General features: G+C 44.1%; 1 protein-coding gene across 5 annotated transcripts in view; it reads left to right on the top strand.

Moving 5' to 3' along the window:
• Positions 1-315: 315 nt before the first annotated feature.
• The window catches only part of KMT2A (lysine methyltransferase 2A), a 43,991-nt gene continuing 20,674 nt past the window's right edge, over positions 316-23,632 (top strand). For 4 of the 5 annotated variants that reach the window (XM_039341763.1, XM_039341762.1, XM_039341761.1 and 1 more), the window contains exons 1-8: positions 316-709; positions 15,442-15,511; positions 17,057-19,764; positions 20,624-20,801; positions 21,019-21,253; positions 22,160-22,224; positions 22,338-22,706; positions 23,216-23,289. In XM_039341763.1, the coding sequence (XP_039197697.1) occupies positions 344-709; positions 15,442-15,511; positions 17,057-19,764; positions 20,624-20,801; positions 21,019-21,253; positions 22,160-22,224; positions 22,338-22,706; positions 23,216-23,289 (4,065 nt within the window). In that variant the 5' untranslated portion in view covers positions 316-343. The other variant, XM_039341765.1, reaches the window with a different exon arrangement.

Genomic DNA, 23,632 nt, shown 5'->3' with positions numbered 1-23,632 from the left:
AGCAGCTGCAGAAGCGACCACCGCCGGCTGCCGCCCCGCCCTCCCAAAGGCCCCGCGCCGAGCATGCGGGACTGCTCCTGCCGGCCGCGAGGGGGAGCGTTTGCGCCATGCCGCTGGCGGGGCGGCAACGAGCGGGCCCCGGACCCTGGATGGGCACCGCGATTATGCCGGGCCGCCCGCGGCGTCGTTTAGCTCAGGCGGGGCGCGGGGCGGTGCTCCGGCGGGGCCCGGGAACCTGGATGGGCGGTGCGCGCGTGCAGCGCCCCTAGGGGCGGGTTGTGCGGCAGGCAGGTTCCCGGGCGCAGCCCGGCCCCGCTCTCTGGCGCTTCGCCTCACAGGAAAGATGGCGCACAGCGGTCGGTGGCGCTTCCCGGCCCGGCCCGGCAGCGGCGGTTGGGGTCGCCGCGGGCTGGGGGGCTGCCGCGTGCGGGTCCCGGCCCTGCGCAGCCTACGCGGGGAGTCTGCCGAGGAGCGGGCGACGAGCGGCGGCGGCGGAGGAGCGGCGGCGGCGGCGCTGGCGGGAAGCGGAGGGGGCGGGGCGGGCGGCCCCTCCTCGGCCGCCGCCCCCTCGTCGCAGCCCGCCGCCCCACTCCCGGCCAGCACGGGGGTGGCGCCCGGCTTCGACGCGGCGCTCCAGGTCTCGGCCGCTATCGGCATCAACTTGCGCCGGTTCCGGGCGGCCTGCGGGGCCGAGGCCGGCAGCGGAGAGGTAAGGCGGGCGGGCGGGGCCACTCTCCCTGGCCGGGAGCCGCCCTCGTGCCGAGCCGACGCGTCCCCGGCGCGGGGAAGGGGCACGCCCCCTCCTCGCCTGCGCGGCCGCCGCCTCCGCCGCGGGAGCGAGCGGCGACGCGCCTCCTCGCGGCTCCAGTAGTCCCGGGAGACGCGGCAAGGCCGCCCTGGTTCTTCCCGCGTGGCCGCACGTGTAGCGGGCGGAGGGCAGCTGGGCAGCCTCGAGTTGATGTCCGGAGCCGCCAGGGGGTCTGCCGGTGAGTCGCGGCGCCAGCTTCCCGCGTGCCCGGCCGCCCCGCTTCACGAGCCGCTGCGCTCCCTTTCTGGCCAAGCTCCTCGAGGCGGCGGGCAGAATTGCAGGGGCGTCTTCGCCCTGGATGGCCTCGCGCGGCCGGTTAAGGCTACCCAAAGCCAGGCGGAGTTTTCTCCACATTCCGGGGGCTCCTCAAGTGTGGCGGAATATGCTACTCTGAGCTTAAAGAAAAAGTAAAGCCTCTCCTCTTTCTTTATTAAGAGATGTACTAAACCAGTGGAGCCCTGCAACATTTCTTTAATGGAAAGTTGTAAACTAATAGTTTAAATATAGAAGACAGGTGACTCCATTGAGTGCTCCTTTCCTATTTTCTTTATTAATGTTATGTTTTGCAATGTACCATGGCAGTCAGTCTCTCCCCCCCCCCCGTGTATTACTGATATCTGTCTTTATAAAACCTCATCCTTTCAAAAGTGACTACAGATTTCAGTGCAAGACTGCCTAGTTCCATTCAGATTCTGTGCTGGATGAAAAACGATGTAGCCTTTTTTTTCTCTTAATTTCCAAACTTGGAAGTTTTCCCCTTCAAATCCTTGTTTCACTTTCCCTCATGCTTGTTATCCAGTGACCAAAGCATTTGATGTAGATCAGTGGTTCTCAACCTGTGGGTCGGGACCCCATTTGGGGTCGAACGACCATTTCACGGGGGTCGCCAAACAACACAGTCCGCCATTTTCCCCCCTTTTCCTTAGCTGTGCTACTCCCTTTTATTCTATTGGCTTTTGAAAGCCAATAGAATAGACTCTCTTGAATAGAGTCTAATTCTATTGGCTTCCAAAAGCCAATAGGAATTGTCCAGGCTGTCTCTGCCCTGCTGAGCCCGCCAAAAGTCCCATTCTGCAAACGGTGCTGCACCAGTTGAGTAGTCCTCGACTTACGACTGGTTGAGTAGTCCTCGACTTATGACCAGTTGGGGGTCGCGGCATTAAAAAGGTTGAGAACCACTGATGTAGATGATCATGGCACATCCTACTCCCAAACTTATGCTTTTAGCATAGTGCTTCACACCAATTGAAATGGTATAGATTTTCTTGAAGTAATATTTTTTGCTCAATTTCCTTGAAAGTATTATAAGCTCTCTCACTAGATAATACTAAATGTGCTTTGTCAAGTCCTTATGAGTACAGTAATTTTAAAACTTACATTTGTCCAGTCCTCTCTCTTAGATGCTCAGGACAGTGAACTGGGGCTCATTTAATTCTTTACTGCATGACCAGTCAGAATGAGGAATAGTGCACTAAATCATTCAAGCTTCTGCCTATACCACACCTCCCTATGATCTGTCAGTGTCATTAAATGGGCTTAAACAGCCCATTCATTCTGTATTTCATAGGTGTAACTCTTGATCATGACTTACTAAAATGAGGGAAGGAGGCAAAGCTGGGGAACAAAACATATTTTATGTAAAAATATTTTCACTGCTCAAATTCAACAAAATTCCATGCATACATAGTAAAAACCTCCTATTTGCAGATGTAAATCATTTGAGAAGACCAGTGTTGTGGATGAAGGTGCTCTCTGAACTTGATTGTTTTCTTACAAATGGTTCATTAGTGAGTGAGGTTTGCATCTTGTTTACATAGTTTGAGAGGATGTGTTGTAGTCTTTTTCTTCCTAGGTTTTATGTCTTTTGAATGGTAGGTAAATATGGTTTATCTTCATATGTCTATGGATATCAAACTTCCAGGAGATCCTACTATTTTTGGACTGGGTTTACCTAAAACACTGTTAGTTTCCCAGTTAAAACTGGTTGAATCTGTCCATGAGATGGAGGAATTTTTGCCATGTCTTCTAACAGTAGTTAGTGTTCCTGGGTGCGCTTTGCTAGTCTGTGGAGTCCTTGATGCTCTTTGAGCTTGGCTGTTTGCTTGCACAGGTTTCAAAGCGGCTGTAACGGATCTTATGCACTACGTAGATGACTCTTTTTTCTTTTTGGGCTACTGAGTCTTTTGGTTTATTTAAGATGTTTCCGAAAGCTTTATTTATTTATTTATTTATTTAATGAGATTTATATACCGCTTTAAGTGCAAGCACTCTCTAAGCGGTGTACACCAGTAAGCGATGTATATATATATTTACATTGCCCCCAACAATCTGGGTCCTCATTTTACCTACCTCGGAAGGATGGAAGGCTGAGTCAACCTTGAGCCGGTGAGATTTTTGAACTGCTGACCTGCTGAACACAGTCAGCTAAAGTGGCCTGCAGTACTGCACTCTAACTGCTGCGCCACCTCGGCTCTTAGTTAGTGTGTGTTACCATAAAGCTGTGTGGTTATAATAGTCTGTTGATTGTTTCTGATATGTTTTTGATGTGTGCAAGTATTATACTTTTCATAGCTTTGTTGGTTGTCCTGTAGTATAATATCTGCAAGCAAATAACCAAGTTCAGAGAGCACCAAGGACTCCACCATTCAGCCCTGAACTACATATATACACTTCTATTAGAACAGTTCTTGGATAATGTATTACACTTGTTAATGGACACAGTTATTGCAAGCTGCAGTCAATCTGAGACAGGTTCCCAAGAGTGCCTGATCTCTGCAGATCTGTTAAACTGTTTTGCTTTCAGATACTACTGTCTCTAGAAGGTTTCCAGGATGCTTGAAGAATTATACTGTCATTAAACTGGACAGTCCTGTTTAAAATTCTGGCTGATCTTTAGAAAATTGCAGAAAAAAGCAGAGCTCAGGTTCCGTTATTTTCTTTGGAGCTTTGGATCAGGGCTTTTCAACCTTTTCACCCATTGTACCATTTTTAGGATATGGCAATATCCGAGTACCACCAGTCGCCTAGCAAGGTGTCAAAAACTTGATGACCAAAAAAAAAAAAAAAAGGAAAAAAGTGGTAAAGTACAGGTAGTCCTCGACTTACAACAGTTTGCCTAGTGACTGTTCGAAGTTACAATGGCACTGAAAAAAGTGTCCCCCAAGGCACAGCCAAGCAAGACGCCTGCCTGCCTGCCTGGCATCACTCTCATTCCCCTCCCCCACTACCACATTTCTAGGATGGTCACGTACCACCTGCCAGGTGCCAATGTACCACAGGTGATACCCGTACCACTGGATGAAAAGCCCTGCTTTTGGATGATGAAACTCTTGGATAGGCAAATAGCCCATTTTGGGACTTATTCTAGGCACTAGTTGCAAAATAGTTTTTTTCCTAGTTGGTGCACTGCATTTTGTATATCTTATTGTTATTGTACTGTTACTTTCTTTGAATTATTTAAGCAAGGCATGGGACATACATAGAATTAGTTGGTGAAAGGTTTGATATGTTCAATATAAGGACCTTGAAGATAAGCCCCCCCCAGTGATTTGCTGTGTTAATTTTCTTAAACATTTTGTTCACATGATTGGTATGCTAATAAACTTCAATATTAAAAGCAGTATCTAGTGGCTCACAGAAACACCTGCTTATCCAATTTTGATAAATGAATTTTATCTTTCTTTTTTACTTCAACTACATTTTTGGAGACTGACTTACAATATTGATATCATAACATTAAAACATGAAGCCATCTATTTGCTTTTCTGTGTGATGGAATCTAGCTAATAGATGGGAAGTAGTCTTACAACCAGTTTGATGGTGTAGTTAAAGATACTTGGCTAGAAAATGGGGTGTATTAAAGTGTGGCAAGCTGGCATGAGTTCCAGAAATGTAAAAGTGTGAATCCAGACTTTTGCAGTCTTATCTGACAAACAGAAGTTGGCTAATAAAACTCAGGATGCACTACAAGATAAAGTAGGTGGAGAATGGCTTGTCTTAATGTTTGAGACATTCATTGCTTAAATTGCAATCTGAATCTATGTTTTGGGATTAAATGTAGTCCCCTTCTTCACACCATGCACTGAATTTCTGAACTTCAACTGGTAATTTAAAAATGGCTCTAGAACAGGGGTATTAAACTGCTGGTCCGCCAGCCGGATGCATCATGCCGAAACCGCACCCACCCCATTGCCAGCAAAGGAAAGATACGGCGCAACATGTCATGTGACGTTGCAAGTTTGACACCCCTGCCCTAGAATGTCATTTGGAATGCTTCTGTTACAACCATTCCCCTTTTTGTTTAGATTAGCGGTTCTCAACCTATGGGTCGCGACCCCATTTGGGGTCAATCGACCATTTTTCAGGGGTCGCCAAAGAAGGCGATCCGCCATTTTCTCCCCTCAGGGGGCGGCGCCGCACATGCGCGCCGCGCATGGGGGGCCTGCCCCCATGCGCGCGGTGCCGTGCATGCGCAGAACGTTTGTGTGACGGGGGTCGCCATCACACAAACGTTGAGAACCGCTGGTTTAGATCAACTTTAGTATGATGCTATGTGATGGGAGCTGATTCTTAACTGAGGAAGGATAAGGCAGGCCATGGGAGATTGGTGCTGTTGTATGGACAATTCTGCCTAATCTTTTTTGTTTTCTCAGCGGCTTGCCTGCTGTATTTATACGCTGAGGAATCCAACTTGCAATGGCCAGTAAAGGTGGCAGCACCTTCCCAGTTTTCACTCTCTGCAGGGAGTATAAAATTGAAGACTTCTAAGGTTCTGTTTGAAACTTAAGCAGGGAAGTCAGTTTATTCTTACTTTTCTTCACTGCTCTTCTGTTTAGTGGAATTCTGGCTTCGAAGAACCAAAGATGCTATAATATTTTCTTGGCTCTAGAGAAACCCAATACCAAGACATGCTGAAGAATTTTTTTTTTTTAATGAATGTGGTAAATCCTCATTAAGTGCTGACACAATAGGATTCTTGTCTTGGAACGCCTGTTTCTGTAGTAACTTGAAGTGGCATTTCTCAATAAATCTGTATCTTTCTCCAAAACTGTTAGCTTGTGATGTGTCTGCAAACTAAACTTTGGCTGTATTCTTTCAAATACTTCAAAATAAGTTCTTTAGCAAATTGATATTTTTAAAAGCATGTGCTTGTGAGATACAAATTCAGTCTCATATTTGACAGATTATTCTGCCATGTTCAAGTCTTTTATCATTTCAAATAATTTTGAGGCTGTTAAATGCTTATTTGAATTGACACTAAATTCTCCTCTGATAATCACAGTTATAAGTTTTAACAGTTTACAATAATAAAATCAGGTGTTAAAAATCAGAATATGAATATAGCATGTCTCTAGTCCAATTTAAATTATTAGAGGTCAGTTGTCCTATTTTATATGTTGAAAGGAATAGATAGTTATAGAATTGATTTGTACATCCTGGTGGTACGCTTTTGAGTACTGGATGCGTGAAGGAGCTTTAAGTTTTTTTTAGTATGTTCAGTGGAGAAAAACGCATTTCATAGTTTCTGCTTGACCATCGTTGCCCGGACCCAAATGGTCCATAAAAGGGATCCTTCTATATTTTCCTGTTAAGCCAGCTGGGCGGAAGTATAGCCAGTGATGGCAAACCTATGGTACGCGTGCCAGAGGCGGCACTCAGAGCCCTCTCTGTGGGCACACCTGCCGCCGCCAGCTTGTGCAGGTCCATTAGGCTGCTGCTGTCACCCGGAGTGGCAGCCCCATCCAGCACAAAGGAGGCGAAGCAGCTGGCTAGCAAGCTCAAGTAGAGGTGGTTGAGCATGCTCCCATGCACTAGCTGGCCTCTATGTGCGGGGGCTGATGGTGTCAGGCAGCAGCCGCCCATGCCTTGCCTTGCCCCACAGCAATGGCACCCCTGCCCTACCCCCTGCCTCACCCCGCAGGACGAGACTCCTGCCCACCACCCCACCCACCAGAGATCCCCTGGATCTCCCCCAATCCTGCCCAGCCCCCACAGGTGTCCCGCCCATGAGCAACATCAAGGTGGCCACGCCCACTCGGTCTGTTGTGACCATCACAGCCACACCCACCCATCCCGCACCCCCTGAGGGCACCACAATGTTGATGCGGCCCTGGCACTTTGCGATAAATAAGTGGGTTTTGGGTTGCAGTTTGGGCACTCGATCTCTAAAAGGTTCACCATCACTGGTATAGGCCTTTTTGTATTTGCTTTTTGCTAATAGAAATGGGAGTAAACAGGCAGAAGATAAGCTTCAATACAGTCAATATCTTCACTACAGATATTTCCCACGAATCCGGTGGAGAAGAAGGACAATAGACCTTCACCATACCTCTCTTCAGAAATAGGGCAGCAAAGCAGCCCTTAGGTGTTTTGATTATTCAAGTTCCACGAGGGGATGAAGTTACAAAAAAGTGGGCTCCATATAAAACATATGCTAGGTATTTGACTTCAAAAAATGTAAAAGTTGTAGAAGTTGCCCTATTTTGGGGGGGGGGAACCCTTGAAGAGTTCCCACTGCACTTCTGCGAACATGCTGGGGCACATAAGATCCATGAATCTTCTTTGAGCCAGATTTCTGCCTGAAAGCTTCAAGAACTTGAAAATCAGTACTGAATTAGTTCAGTTAAATTTCCTTTGATCTACTGGCAATATAGTCTGGTTTCCTACAAAAACATAATTTTGATTTTGGGCTAATGTATTTTTACCTGATTCTCTGTTATACCGAAGAACCTCATAGTGTTAATTCTTAGAATCCCAAGAGAATGTATTATCAAAGTATCTTCATTAAGCTAGAAATATGTTCTCTGCCAATGCTCTCTGATGGATGGAAATTGAGATTGTTGAGATGGTTCAACAGACTATTTAAATAGAAATTTTAGAAGGAACAAGTATACCTCAAGTAACAACTTTGTAAATTGGAATAGTATTTGTCCAGCTTGCCAGAGATGCTGCATCTAACTTTCAGTGCTATATCAGTATGTAATCTACATGTGAGTAGTAACATGCACTGATTAGCTGTGGAGGCAAAAATATAGACTTATCATCTTCAATTTTTTTTCAACTTTCAGTATTGCCCTAGTGTTTCCATTCAAGGACTAGAACAGTGGTGGCGAACCTATGGCACGTGTGCCAGAGGCGGCACTCAGAGCCCTCTCTATGGGCATGTGCGCCATGCCCCAGAGATGGCAACCGTCCCTCTTCAACCAACCGCCCGCTAACTGGCCGAGGTCCCATGTGGCCGGATGCATCCCAGCACCTATGCACCCGCTAGCCTCTGTGTGCGGGGGCCGATGGTGTCAGGCAGCAGCCACCCCGGCCCCTGCCTCACCTTGCCATGTGACAATGGCACCCCTGCTCTGCCTTGCCTTGCCTCACCCCGCAGGACAAGCCTCCTGCCCACCGCCCCACCTGCCAGAGACCCCCTGGATCTCCCCCAACCCTGCCCGGCCCCCACAGGCATCCCCCCCCATGAGCAACATTGAGATGATCACACCCACCCAATCTGCCATGAGCACCACGGCCACCCAGTGGGCCACGCCCACCTGGCACCCAGCGATACATAGGTGGGTTTTGGGTTGCAGTTTGGGCACTCGGTCTCTAAAAGGTTCGCCATCATTGGACTAGACAGTTTCAGCCCTGCTTAAGTCAGCCAAGCTACCCCATGGCTGTAAGTCTTTAGGCCTCAAACCATATGTTGCAATTATTGAATAAAGTACATTATACCAGGCTACAAAAGTCACAATTTTGATTTTACATAATTGAGCACTTGGCCTTGGAAAATAAATGTAACAATTAAGAAAGCTAGATCTCAGCTAGATCTAATTTGGGTGGGCAAATGTGAGTGGAGGGCTTTTCTGTTTTTGACATTTTTTTCCCCATCCCACTCCACCCCAGTCCCCCCCCCCTCAAATGCTTCTTCTGGCTGGCTGTAATATATATATACTGGTACGTGGAAGAGAGAGAAAGGGAGGGAGTGCATGCTCCATGGGACCTGCCAATACCACAACCAGTTTGAATGGATGTTTTACAAATACTCTGAATTGTGGCACAAGCCCTATTTTTCATTTTTTATCTCTGTATTTATTTATTTTTATTACTTTTAAAGTAGTGACAAAGAGGATAATCACCAAGCCCCTTTTTTCATAAAGTTACACCTGAATTTGGGACTTCTCTGAAAGAAAGACCTTCACATCCTTGGCTGGTCTTGGCTTCCACAGAACCGCCAGGGTGGCAGTATCGGGAGGTGGGACAGTGCCAGTGGGAAAGCCTGGAGAAAGAGTGGGCAAAGTGAGCACAGGGGTTGAAGGAGCAGAGTTGGCTGTCCATTTCTGTTCTCCTGTTCTCCCACTGTGCTTGACATCCTTGGCGATTACATCAGGATGCAGTAAATCCCGAGGGAAAGTGCTCTAACTTGTTGGTTGTTGGGCTGGGAAGGAAAGTGGAAAGCTTGGGAGCTTGGAGGCCTAAATCCTGGGGTTGAATTGCTAATTGTTGGGACTCTACAGCAGGGATTTCAAACTGCTGGCCCATGGGCCGGTTGCATCACATGGAGGCCACACCCACCCCAGCTCCGGCAATGCAAAAAAAGTTGTGATACATTTTGACGCATCACGTGACGCAGCAAGTTTGACACCCGTGCTCTATAGCTTTTGCTGTGCTCTGTGCCTCCCGCCACCCTTCGTCCAGCTGTGCCACACAAAAGGAGTGCAGGGTCCTGACTCAAAGAGTTGTTGAAGTACTGGAGGATTTGCAGCCTTTGACCTTCAGAAGCTCTAGTTTCTTTGAGAATTTCTTAGGCTGATAACATTTGGCTTCCTGGAAAGAGAAGTGCAGGTTTTGGAGAATGAAGCTTTTGGTGGCCTGACTAAACCTCTCTGCTTGCTTACCCCCACCGACCACATGCTTGCTAGAGATGTGAAGGCACTGCTCCTTCTGCCAGCTTGCCAGAATCTCTGCCCATCCTCAGCCAAAGATTGTTTACTTCTTGCAGGGAGGCCCACGTGGGCAAAGGGAGGGGCTGGCAGAGCTGTGCTCTGGAGTACTGTGTGCAAAACTGCCTTTCCCGGCATTCCAGAGCCAAAGGAGCTGAGCTTGGAGCATGAGCCCCCCTTTCCTTTCTGTCAGAGGAGGCATGCTTCATGCATATCCTGCTCTCCCTCTTTCTCTCCCTCACACACAAAGCTAAATCTCGTAATGGTGGTCTTGCAGGTTAATGTCCCAAATCAATCTCTTTGATTCCTCTGCGGTGAGGGCTCAAATGGCACAGAAAAATAGGGAAAGGCAGCTTTTCCAGCTCTTTTCCTGAGCTGCTGCTTCTCAGAATGGCTGATTTCTCTTTGTAAGTGGGGAGGGGGTCCTGGAAGTGCATGAGCTGGGGCAGGATTGGTATTCGTTAAGAGAGGACAAGAGGTTTTGGGGGAAATAGGCAAAGCCTACGGTTCCTGGCACAGCAGGAGCAAAACTGGGGGACTGACTGTTTTGCCAGAAGCTCTTGTGCAAAGGAGGTTGGTATGCCTGTCAGGTGTAGCAGTCTGCTCCAGAGAGACCCTGGGCCAGGTCCAGCCATTTTTAGTTCTAGAAAGCTGGAAAATGTGGCTCGGCATGGGCTCTAATGACAGAAGCAGCACAACAAGGGAGCACAGAGTTGGTGACTTTTCAGCTTCACACCAAGGTGAACTCCTCACCCTGCAGTAACAGCCCGGTCGGCACAGCAGGAGGCGGCTGGCTGTTGCTTCTGCCCTAACCCAGACTGCTTTCCTTTAACATGGAGGTCCTGTTTAGTCCTGTGGGATGACACCCAAGGGGTGGAATTAATGGAGCTATTTGTAGCTAGATGTTGCAAATCATTGCTGTGAAGACAGCCTTCTATTTATAGGTTCCAAAACAGCAGTTTTTGAAGAAATGGCTCTTTAAAGAGGTTGCAAAGGGAAGCAAATTTTTTTCTGGAAGATAATCTTTAAGATTCCTTTTTTTATTATTATTAAAAAGTTTTACAAAAATTACAAAATATACCCCAAAACCCACCCCCTCCCCTCCCCCTCCCCCACTTCCCAGAGCTGAATACAGGGTAACAAATCTAATAATCATAATCTAACTAACATTAACCAACTATATAAATAAACAAATATAATGCGCTTTAACTCCCCTTTGACACAGAATAAGCAATTTGCAAATAAACTTGATCATATAAACAAATTAAAATCCTAATTCATAAACAATACAATATAATAAAAATTTCACTGTAATAAACTATTAATAACAATAATAATATTCTAAAATGTATTCATAAAGTAAATGGAACTTTTTAGTCCCATATTTATTCTGAATATAATCTATCCATCTTCTCCAAACCGAAATATATCTCTCTTGTGAATGATCCTTCAAATAAGCTGAAATTTTTGCCATTTCTGCTAAATTTGACACCTTAAGAGTCCATTCTTCTATAGTCGGCAAGGAATTTTTCTTCCAATATTGCCCTACCAACAACCTTGCTGCTGTTACTAAATTCAACATCAAATTAATTTCTTTAACATCAAAATCTACAATAATACCAACAAAAATAATTGGGGAGTAAACTTTATCTTTCTTTTAAAAATATTTGGAATGTTCCACCAAATTTTAATCCAAAAAGCTTTTATATTTGTACAAGTCCACCAAATATGAAAGTAAGTTGTGTCCAAACTACCACATCTCCAACATTTGGGCTGCAAATTAGGATACATACAGGACAACTTTTGGGGGTCCAAATGCCACCTATAAAACATTTTATAAAAATTTTCTCTCAAATTTTGAGCTTGAGTAAATTTTACATTTCTAACCCAAATTGTCTCCCATGTGTCCAATAGAATCGGCTCTTGAATATTTTGTGCCCATTTTACCATACAATCTTTAACTAACTCCGTTTCAGAATCCAATTCTATTAAGATATAAATTCTCTTTATATGGGCTCGAGTTTGATCTTTAATCTGTTTTATCAAATTCACACCCTCTAAAGTAATGCCAACCTTTTGCTCTAGACTCCACCTAACTAGCAATTGATTGATTATACTGAAACCAAGAGTAAACAATATTTTCTTGCTTCAACTCAGCTAAAGATTTTAATTGCCAATCCTTCCCTACCAGATTGAGTAATTCCTTATAAGAAATCCAATCCAGATTCACACCCCTAGATACCCCTTCTATCACGTGTCCAGGAATCCCCCAAATTGGAATTTTATAATTTAACCTATAATAATACTTCTTCCAGACACGTAATAAAGCATTTCTCAAAATATGAGATTTAAAAACCTGATCTACTTTTTTATTATAAATTAAATATGCATGCCATCAATATAATAAATCCCATCCCTCAAGAAAAAGTATATTCTTATTTGTTAAATTAAGCCAATCACTAACCAATGTTAAAGCCACCGCATCATAATACAGTTTTAGATTAGGCGCCTTAAGTCCTCTTCTTTCACGTGCATCTTGTATAATCTTAAAATTAACTCTTGGTTTTTTCCCTGCCCAAATAAATTTGTTAATACCCTTCTGCCATTGAATTAGTTAAAGAATGTATGGTTAAATGGGCACAAAATTTTGATGAACCGGTTCCATTAGATACCTGGGAAATTATTTGGGTGAGGAATGTTAAATTTACACAAGCCCAAAATTTAAGGGAAAATTTTTATAAAATATTTTATAGATGGCACCTTGATCCACAAAAAATGTCTCGTATGTATCCTGACTTGCAGCCTAAATGTTGGAGATGTGGATGTTTGGATGCTACTTATTATCATATCTGGTGGTTATGTAAAAATATAAAAGCTTTTTGGATTAAGATATGGTGGAATATCCAAAGAATTTTCAGAAGAAGGGTAAAATTTACCCCACAATTGTTTTTGTTAGGTATTGTTTCTGATTGTGATAGTAAAGAGACTATATTGATGTTAAATTTAATTACAGTGGCCAGGTTGTTAGTAGGGCAATGTTGGAAGAAGGAATCTTTGCCTACTTTGCAAGAGTGGTTTCTTAAAGTTTCTTATTTGGCGGAAATGGCAAAGATTTCGGCTTTCTTGAAAGATCAATCGCAAGAGAAATACTTTCTGGTATGGAAAAAATGGATAGATTTCATACAATATAAGTTGGATATAAAAAATATTACTTAGTTTTTGAATAATTTATATTTAAAACTTAAGATATTTTATAGACATTTTTTTTTAATTTTCTTTTTCTTTTATTTTTATATTTATTTGATCTTTTCTTTTTCTTTTTCTGTTTCTTCTTGTATTTTTTTATATATATAGTTGTTAACTATTTTATAATTTGTTTAATTAATGTATTTAGATTTGCTTATGATTTATATGTGTTTTAAGATCCTTTTTAAAAAAAATTAATTAAGCCTGTATTCAGCTCTGGGAAGGTCGGGGGAGGGTTGGGAGGGTTTGGGAAAGGGAATTGTCTTGTAAAACTTAAAAATTTTCAATAAAAAAAAATACCCTTCTGCCATTCATCTAAAGTAGCATCTTTTTTTAAAATAGGTATCATTTGAAACAAAAAAAGAAATTTTGGTAGAACATTCATTTTAATCACTGAAATTCTCCCCAGCAAAGATAATTGTAACTTTTTCCAGTCATTTAAGTCCTTTTGCACTTTTGCCCATAATGCCTCATAATTATTCTTATACAATTTTACATTAGAAGCTGTAATATATACTCCCAAATATTTAACTTTTTTCACTATTTCAAAACCTGTTAACTTAGTTAGCATTTCCTTTTCCATCATAGTCATATTTTTCGTTATTATTTTAGTCTTATTATTATTTACCTTAAAACCAGAAACTTTCCCATATTGAGTTATAATTTCTACTAAATCCATAACCGCCTGAGTCGGTTGAGATAAGGTCACAACCAGATCATCAGCAAAAGCTCTCAATATATAATCATTTTTGTTTATTTTTATTCCCTTTATTATAGTTGATTCACAAATTTTAATTAATGAAATTTCCATTGTTAAAACAATGGGGATAATGGACCCCCTGTCTTGTACTCTTTTCAATTTTAAATACCTCTGTTAATCCCCCATTAACTATAATTTGAGCCGATTGCTGTTGGTATATAGCCTTAAGAGCATATAAAAATTTATCCCCAAAGTTCATTTTCTCTACAACTCTCAATAAAAATTGCCAATTTAACTGATCGAAGGCTTTTTCAGCATCTAAGAATATCAAAGCTGCAGGGATTCTTATCCAAATACTCAATTAAATTAACAATTTGTCTTACATTATATTTCATACATCTTCCAGTTATAAATCCAGATTGATCACTATGAATCACTTGTTTCAAAACAAGCATTAATCTATTTGCCAATATCTTCGAAAAAAATCTTATAATCTGTATTCAAAAGAGATATAGGTCTATAATTCTTGGGCTGGGTAAGATCTTGATCCTCCTTTGGAATCAACGATATAAAAGCCCTCCAAGATGGAGGTACTTCTGCTCCTGAAAAAATACTATTAAAAAGTTCCTTTAATGGTTCTATCATTCTTCAGATAACATTTTATAATAAATTGCTGTCAGTCCATCTGTACCAGGAGCTTTACCAACCTTCAGTTGTTTGATTGCTAAAATAATTTCCTCAGAAGTAATTAAGCCATTCATCTCAGCTCGTTGGTCATTTGAAAGTATAGGAAAGTTTGCTGTTTGTAAGTATTTATCTATGTCTAAAACTTGTATATTTTCACTAGCATATAACTTTGTATAAAAATCTAAACTCCTTTTAATCAAATTTTGTTGATAAACTTCTTTACCTTTATAATCTATTTTCTCTATAACCCTTGACTTCTGTTTCTTCCGTAATTGGTAAGCCAGCCACCTACCAGGCTTATTTGCATTGCAAAATGTATTGTGTTTCATATAACTTAAATTAAGTGCAGTCTGATCTGCCATTAACATATTAAATTGCTCCTTAAGCATATTTATAGAAACCTTTAACCTATTATCCAATGGATTCAAAATAAAAGCCTTCTCTTTCACTTTAATCTCTTCTTCCAACTCTTCACGTTTTTTCGCCTGTTTGCGCCTATATGCATTATTCAAATGGATCAAGACCCCTCTCATGTACGCTTTACTAGCATCCCAGACCATAGCCATTGAAGTACCCTTATACATATTCAAAACAAAAAATTCCTTCAAATATTCTCTACGTTTCTGCAAAATCCCCTCATATCTAAATAAGTTCTCATTCAACCTCCAAGGTCTTCTATTCCCCTCTTCAGCACGTAACTCCAACCATACAGGACTGTGATCCGACAATGTCCTAGGAAAAATCTTAGCATTCTTAACCCTAGAAAAAAGATCAGTGGTAATTAAAAAAAAATCAATTCTAGAAAACGATTGATGCCTGTCGGAGAAAAAAGTGTAGTCTCTGTCTTCCATATTCCGGTAATCTTTAAGATTCTTGATTTTCTACAGGCATTCAGGGAAATTCCATAGCCCGAGGCAGATCCAGGCTGTCTTTTGGGCTTTATGAGATGTATTTCCATTGGTGGCCTCTCTTCCAGTAGATGCCATATAAAATAGGTTGTTAATGAATTTTAACCCCCTTTTGTTTTCACTATAGCTTTTACTTAAACATCTCTCTCCCTCTTTCTGCAGGATGAGCAGTTTCTAGGTTTTGGTTCAGATGATGAGGCCAAAGGAACCAATTCCCCCAAGTCCCTTGCAGGTAAATCCAACCAACTACAATCTGAATCATATTCAGTGGGATTTGCTTTTATGGGTTTTAGATGTGGCTGATCTAAAGAATGTTTATTGAGTGACAAAACCTGAAATTTGTATTTGCCAGCCTCGTATAATATACTAAGTCATAGCTTTTTTCAATAATGAGTTGCTAAAAAGTAGCTGTTGATTTCATTAATTTTGTTGTCCAACTCCAAGAAGAAACTTGGTGGCATACAATAAGTCCAATAATATATTAAAATACAAGTAAAAGCCACCTTACTTCTCATATCAAAACAACACTTCTCAGCATGCAAGTAAATTCAACAATGCCACACAATATGGTGGCCAGTAAATCATGACTTAGAAAACACAGTTGCCCAATACACTTAAACTATTAATGGCCCAATCAGATTCTTGTATTATCACATTAATGGAATCAAAAATTATTATTTGAGGGATACAGATTCTCCACACCATTTTACACCAGGAGAATATTGACAAGACTTTGTTAATATCATAGAGAGTGTAAGGGGTGTCTTGGCTGCTGTAGTGCAAGGATCCCCAACTCCTGATCCGTGGACCAGTACTGGGCCGCGGCATGCCAGCAACTGGTTCACACAAACAAGCAAAGGCCCATCCACAAGATGCAGGCAGCACACCAAACCACACCCCTCTGGTTTGTGAAAAAACCTCTCCCCACGGAACCGGTCCCTGGCACCCAAAAGGTTGGGGACATCTGCTGTAGTCGGTCCTTTTCAAAAAAGGAGTTTTCTGCTGCCAGGTTGGGAATCATGGGGAAATGCTTCAGTGGCTTTCTCCAGCTTTTTTTTTTTTTTTTTTTTTTTAGATTAGGCTAAGATTCCATAACTAAGATTCCATTTTATAATGGGTAAAATATTCCTGTGACACGATTGCCTGAATGATATGACTCAGTCTGTTAGCCTACATATAATCCTTTGGAAGTTCATTAATTTTTTTTTAAGCATTCTCACTGTACACTATGTTCTTCCCATTGATGCCCTGGGCGTTATGTACATTTCAAGACATCTATGAAAAAGCCCACTAATAGAAATGCCATCTATTATTAAAGCCTGCTTTGACCGTCCTGATGAAAAAGAAATGAAATTTAAATTCCAATATGTGGTTTCTGTCTTGACCTATGGCTAGTGAATGTAGCTGGGAATTATTAAATCCAGCATCCCTTGCTGCTGAGCTCCTAAGGCAATTCATAACCCAACAGGAAAAGATTCAGGATAGCTTCTTCTGTCCCAAGTCCAGCCATTGTAGATTTGTGACTCAGTTTATGTCCTGGTAAACTGATTGACTAAATTCTCCTAGCATTATAAAATTAGTCATCTAAATATGCATACTAAGCCTATTTATGTAGAATTCAGAAATTGACCTACTCTTAAAACTATAAAATATTGGATCCTTCCTTCCTCTTTTCTTTTCTTTTCTTTTCTTACCTTATTCTTGTTTTCATTTTGTGCCATGGCTGAAAACAAGGATTTCCCTGTTTAATGTACCAATTTTTGTTCTTTTTCTGCAGTCTCAGTCAAAGCTAGTGCACGTAAACCTCGTGGGAGACCTCGGAACGGTTCAGACCGAAGTCCAGCTGCTCTACCAGAGTCCTTACCAATATATTCACTTTTAAGCAAGCCAGAACCTACATCCATGGAAAAAATAAAAAGGAAAGAATTTAAAAGTGGAGAAAAACGTCGAGGGAGACCTCCTGCTCTAACCAGTGTGAAATTCAAGATCAGCCATAAAGAGTGCATTCCAGATGCTCAGAAAGGAGGGAAGGAAGAAAAAGAGAAAGTAAAGAAAATAAAGCGGGCTCCTTCAGCTACCTTTCAGCATGCTGCAAAAATTAAGAAATTAAGAACAGGCAAACTCTCTCCACTGAAGTCTCAGTTCAAATCCGGGAAACTCCAGATTGGGAGGAAAGGGATTCAGATTGCCCGCAGGAGAGGGAGGCCACCATCTTCTGATCGCTTGAAGACTATGCCAGCTCTCGTATGTTCCCAGTTGGAGAAAGTCCAGAGGGCACGAAAGGAGAGAGAGGGTGTACCATCTCTCCCCAAAGATGAAAAGCCAACAGTCAGACAGAGCCCTCGCAGACCAGTAAGGATGATTCCTTCTTGCAAGAGGACAGATGCCACAATTGCCAAGCAGCTCTTGCAGAAGGCAAAAAAAGGAGCTCAAAAGAAAATGGAGAAAGAAGCAGCAAAGCTTCAGGGCCGGAAGGGGAGGACTCAGCTCAAGAACATTCGGCAGTTCATTATGCCTGTAGTGAGTGCCATCTCTTCACGAATAATTAAGACTCCCAAGCGTTTCATTGAAGATGAAGATTATGACCCGCCAATTAAAATAGGACGCTTAGAGTCTACCCCAAATAGCCGCTTCAGTGCTACCTCTTGCGAGTCCAGCGAGAAGTCCAGTGTCGCATCTCAGCACTCCTCCCAGCTGTCTTCAGATTCCTCACGGTCTAGCAGTCCAAGTGTTGATACATCCACAGATTCACAGGCTTCTGAAGAGATGCAGGCTCTCTCGGAAGAATGCATTGATACTTCAGAAGTCCACCCGTCCCTGCCAGCATCCACCTCCCCTGGGAACGAGGGTGCTGAGCAGAGGAGGAGGAGGAGGAGGAGGTTTTCAATGGCAGAGAAGACTTTTGCCCCCAAAGCAGCTAAGAAGGTGCCCAGCCTCCAAAGCGTATCTCAACAACAGTCTTCTCCTTCTTCTTCTTCACCTCCCCCCCCATTGCTCACCCCGCCTCCCCCCCTGCAGCCAGCAGCAGGCATCTCTGACCATGCGCCCTGGCTCATGCCTCCCACCATTCCCTTGGCATCACCCTTCTTGCCATCTTCTTCTGCTGCTCCTGTGCAAGAGAAGCGGAAGTCAATCCTCCGAGAACCGACCTTTCGTTGGACTTCCCTGAAGCCCTCCCGCTCGGAGCCCCAGTACTTCTCCTCTGCCAAGTATGCCAAAGAAGGTCTTATCCGCAAGCCGGTTTTTGATAACTTCCGGCCGCCGCCCCTGACCCCAGAAGACGTGGGTTTTGCTGCTGCCGCGGCCAGCTTTACCCCTCCAGGGGCCACAGCTCCCACCCACTTATTTTCTCCTCTTCATTCTGGAACAAGATTTGATCTGCATAAGAGAAGCCCCCTGTTGCGAGCCCCAAGATTCACTCCCAGTGAGGCACACTCACGCATCTTTGAGTCTGTCACGTTGCCCCCTTCGATTAGTCGAAGTGCTGCGGGAAGCGCCACAGCAGCAGCTTCTTCAAGAAAACGGAAGAGGCGAGTTTTCAGCCCAATCCGATCTGAATCGAGATCTCCTTCGCACTCCATGAGGACAAGAAGCGGAAGACTCGGCACCTCTGAGCTGCCCACACTCCCTCCAGCCTCCGTCTCTTCTTCCCTAACTAGCATTTCTGTAGGCTCCCTTACCACTAGTGCCTTAAACGCCACCACGTTCACTTTCCCTTCACATTCCCTGTCCCAGACTGGGGAAGCAGCAGAGAAAGGTCAGAGGCCAAGGAAACAGACAAACCTTCCTGCCCAGCCATTCTCATCGGGTGGCACTGCTTCCCTTTTTCCTTGGTTCGCACCAAGTCCCCACACAGAGAGGACCAGAAGCAAAGACAAAGCCACCGAGGAGCTGTCCAAAGACAAAGAAAGGGACAACAGTCCTGAGAAGGAGAAGAGCCGAGAAAGAGATAGAGATAGGGAGAAAGAAAACAAACGTGAATCGAGGAAAGAGGAGGAGAAGAAGAAGAAGAAGAAGAAGGCTTCAGAAATTCAGAGCAGCTCTGCTTTATTCCCGCCAACTCGAGGTTCTAAAGGAAAGGTTCTTGTGAGTGAAGATGTAGCAACCTCATCTTTTGCCAAAAAACCTACAGGACGGAGGAAACTAACTGCCGCTGATCCAGCAGCAGTTGTCCCTGCGGTAGTTCTTGTGGACTCAGTTAGCATAAAGACCAAGTTACCCAAGAAAAGCCGAGGGGGCTTGGAGAAATCAAATCTGGACCTTGGCCTGGAAGCCTCGTCTGCAGAAAAGGAAGAACCTTTGCGTCTTCCTGCTGCCTCAGTTGGCATTGTGAAACATTCCTCCATCAGCTCAGTATTGGCTCATGCTGATAAGCTTCCAATGGCTGACAAGAGGGTGGCCAGTCTCCTGAAGAAAGCTAAGGCTCAGCTCTATAAGATTGAGAAGAGCAAGTCCCTCAAACAGGTGGATCAGCCCAAAGGACAGGTATCTTCCAAACATAGTGGGATTAGAAGGGAGGTAGCACAGGCAATAAGAGTTAGTGTTCCCCTGACAGAATAGGTGAAGCAATGATGGTTGACAGGAGTTTCCTGAGAAGGTGCAAGTGCGACTGGTCCCTGGGTCTCGCTAAGCAAGCCCAGGGAAGCTGTGAACCGGGAAATGTTTGCTATTATACTGCCACTGCTGACGAACATTGGCATGCTGTGAGCTGTTTGCTTAAAGCTTCTTGTGTCTTTTTTTCCTTGCGAAGACTCTGCAAGGAATGTCGGCGTGCACCAGAATGGAACATAGCAGTTCGCCTTTCCAGGTGTCTTGTGCCTCTGTATTAATGCTTGTGGATGGGCGCTACTTTCCCACCCCATTGCACTCCAGAGCATCTTTGGGGAATTGAATTCAAAACATTTGTAACCCTGGATCTTCCATCTCAAGGGAAGCGATGAGCTCTGAATTATTGCAGGGAAGGTTTTGTTTTGTTTTTTTTTTTCTTTCTTTTTTCATTCTTTTTCCTTCCTGCCCATCCCAGCTCCCTTGGGTTGTTATATACAACACAGTTACTAAGTGTCTTGCAATATGTAGATGTTGCTATGTATTATTTCTAGTAGATACTCACTATAAGCTCATACTCAACCTGAGCTCCTTGATGCAGTTTGTGTTTATATTTGCAGAATTGCAAGTGATTGGCTTTAGGCAAAGCCTCTCTGCCTTGTGGAAGGGAACCCACTTGGAAACATAATGTTAGAGAAGGCCAAGAAGCCAGCCAGCCATGCCTCTCTACTGGGATTGAGTTGCTTATAGCAGGATGATTGCATCAACCTATTCAATCTGTTTCTCTGCTGGAATTTAGGGTCAAGAGAGCGATTCCTCAGAGACCTCTGTACGAGGTCCACGCATCAAGCATGTCTGCAGGAGGGCAGCTGTCGCCCTGGGCCGCAAGCGAGCAGTCTTCCCAGATGACATGCCCACTCTGAGTGCCTTACCATGGGAAGAACGGGAGAAGATACTGTCTTCCATGGGGAATGATGGTGAATGTTTTGATCTGGATAAATAACTACATTCTTTTCTTTATATCAAGGGGCATTAGAAATTAATGTAAGAGAGACAGCTAAATGGAAGGGTAGTTTTACAAAAATCTGAATAGACCCTTTTGCGGTGCTCCTTTAGAAAAAGTGCAAGTAGCACAATCGTCACTTTTCTCTCCATTGATGATGCTGAATTAATCACCGGGGGTCTTTTTGACAGACAAATCCTCTGTTGCTGGTTCAGAAGACGCTGAGCCCCTGGCACCTCCCATCAAGCCCATCAAGCCAGTAACCAGAAGCAAGGCCCCTCAGGAGCCTCCGGTGAAGAAAGGCCGACGGTCAAGGCGCTGTGGGCAGTGTCCAGGCTGCCAAGTCCCAGAAGATTGTGGCGTCTGCACAAACTGTCTGGATAAGCCGAAGTTCGGTGGGCGGAACATAAAAAAGCAGTGCTGCAAGTAAGTGTGGATTTGTGGCCTCCGTATGACCAACTCTTCTGGGGGATGGGAATACCCTAAAACACTGATTTCGCCCTCCCTGAGGAGATGCCAAGGGTCCAGACTTTCCCATGCTTTGGGCTGGATTTTTCATCAAATGGCAGCTGAGTTCTAAGCACTTCTTTCTCAGGCCATGGTGGTAAAGAAGCAGGCATGTGCAGACGGTGCAAAGGGGAGCTCAGTTAAAGATCTTTGCCATACCTGGTGCAAGTGCCTCTTTTTGCCATGCTGATGTTGGTTTTTGTCTCTAAGCGAAATGGGGAAGCAGCTCCCCTGGGTGAATCCTTCCTCTGTCCCCCCATTACTCATACTTGAGCTGCCTGGCCAGTCAGCTCAGACAGGGAATGGGAATACTTATGCTGCTCTTCTCTCCTTTGGACAGAATCTCAAATAAGATTCCTTTCACTGCAGCTGAGAGACTAATATTGCCAAGCATAACCTGCTGAGGTCAATCACTTCAGATAGCCAGACTTACCTGGGAGCTTGGGGGGGTGATGGTTGAAAATTTCTGGGCATTTCTTTTTACAGGATCGTTCTCTTCCTCTCCTCTCCCCCCCCTCCCCCCCCAGGTCTGCAAGTCAGAAATGGCCAGGCTAGCAGAAGACCAATAAAGGAGAATAATATTTGTAGATCAGAGTTGAAATGAGGGCTCTTGGTGCTCTCTGAGCTTGGTTATTTTCCTGCAGACATTTCATGACCCGACTAGTTAACATCATCAACATTAGTGATGATGTTACCTAGTTTGGGTAATGAAACACCTGCAAGAAAACCATCAAGCTCAGAGAGCACCAAGGATCCTGCTAGCAGAATCTCCTGCAGAGTGCTTAGTAATGTGTCTTCCCATCTCTTTCTTTTCTCTTTCTGAAGGATGAGGAAGTGCCAGAATCTGCAGTGGATGCCATCGAAAGCCTATCTCCAGAAGCAAGCCAAAGGTGGGAAGCCCTTTGGAGAGGGAGAGCAAGAAGGGACAGGACACGGGTGTTTTCAGAACAACAGCTCCATATGTGGGTGACACTTCCATCAAAAGGGCTTTTCTACTTTGCAGCTGTGAAAAAAAAGGAGAAGAAATCCAAGTCCGGTGAAAAGAAAGACAGCCATGTGGGGAAGATTCAGGAGGAGTCAGGGCAAAAAGCAGCAGCTTCTCCTCTGGCTTTGGGGAAAGAGGATCAGGCCTCCAAGAGAAGCAGCGAACCAGCCCGGAAGGCCAGTGAAGAAAAGATAGAGGAAGGGCAGCTGCTGCCACCCATCCTGGACCCCAAGCAGCCTCTTCCCTCTGCTACCCGGAAAGCTGGCAAACAAGCATCGCCTGCCCTGTCCCCCATCCAGCTGCCTAGCTTGGTCCCGCCCAAAAAGGAAGCCCCCAAAACTGTCCTGGCTGAACTCAAGAAAAAAATAGCGCCATCCCTGGAAGCAGGTTCGTGTTGACAGGCATGTTGGCCTCTCCAAGACCAACATATCTGCTCTCTGGAGAGACTGGTTGGGCCTCGCTCTCTGATGTAAGACTGCCTCCCACAGGGAGAAAATGCCCCAGCTCAACAACTGCATGCAAAAAGGGGCTTTCTTGGGCACACATCAATAGCCATATGAGAAAGCAGCAGGCAAATGGGACTTGCCTTTCTCTTTTGTAATCCTTTGTTCCTTTTCTCCTTCTGTATGCCTGTTTGCTATAAGCACATCCCGTTTCTTTAGCAAAGCCCATGGTGCATTCCTCTTATTTCTTTTGGTTTAATCTAGGTCCGTACTTAAAGCAGAAGAAATAGATAGGAAGTGGGGAAAGGGCTGGGGTATAGCTTTATTCTGGAGGGGTTAGGGTTTGTTTCTAGAAGCAAAAAGGAGATAGTGTCTTTTCTGCCTTAACAAAGTCCCAAATGCTTTAAGAGACAAGTCTTGGGTTATTACAAAGTATGTTTGTACTTTTTCTAGCCATTGAGCAAAACAGACAGAAGAAAATCATTCCACGTCCCAGCTTACCAATGAAACAGAAATCAAAAGAAAAGGTAACCTGATGCTTCATCTTGTTTCAAGACAAAAAGTGTTCTGTGATTGTGCCCTACTAAGCCTGATCCTGATCTCACCCCTTTCCGAGGGTCCAAACCTAGTAGTGCACACCCTCCAGAGCCAGGTAGAGTCTGGGCCCCTGGAGGGTATGCATGCATACATGCCAAATATTAGCATTTCTAGCCTTTTAAGAAAAAAATGAGTGTAATATTTCTCTAGTATTGTTCCTTGTCAGATGGTAGTGATAACTCAGCATGAATTTTGCGGTGCCTCTTGAGACTGGCCACTTATCACAGGCTAGGCAAGGCGCCTATGTGTTCAATATATTCTGAGCCAGTTTGG

The sequence above is a fragment of the Crotalus tigris genome, unplaced genomic scaffold (assembly GCF_016545835.1).
Source record: "Crotalus tigris isolate CLP2741 ecotype Arizona unplaced genomic scaffold, ASM1654583v1 scf7180000017771.5222438, whole genome shotgun sequence".
Lineage (NCBI taxonomy): Eukaryota > Metazoa > Chordata > Lepidosauria > Squamata > Viperidae > Crotalus > Crotalus tigris.
This window is presented reverse-complemented; position numbering and strand designations above follow the sequence as displayed.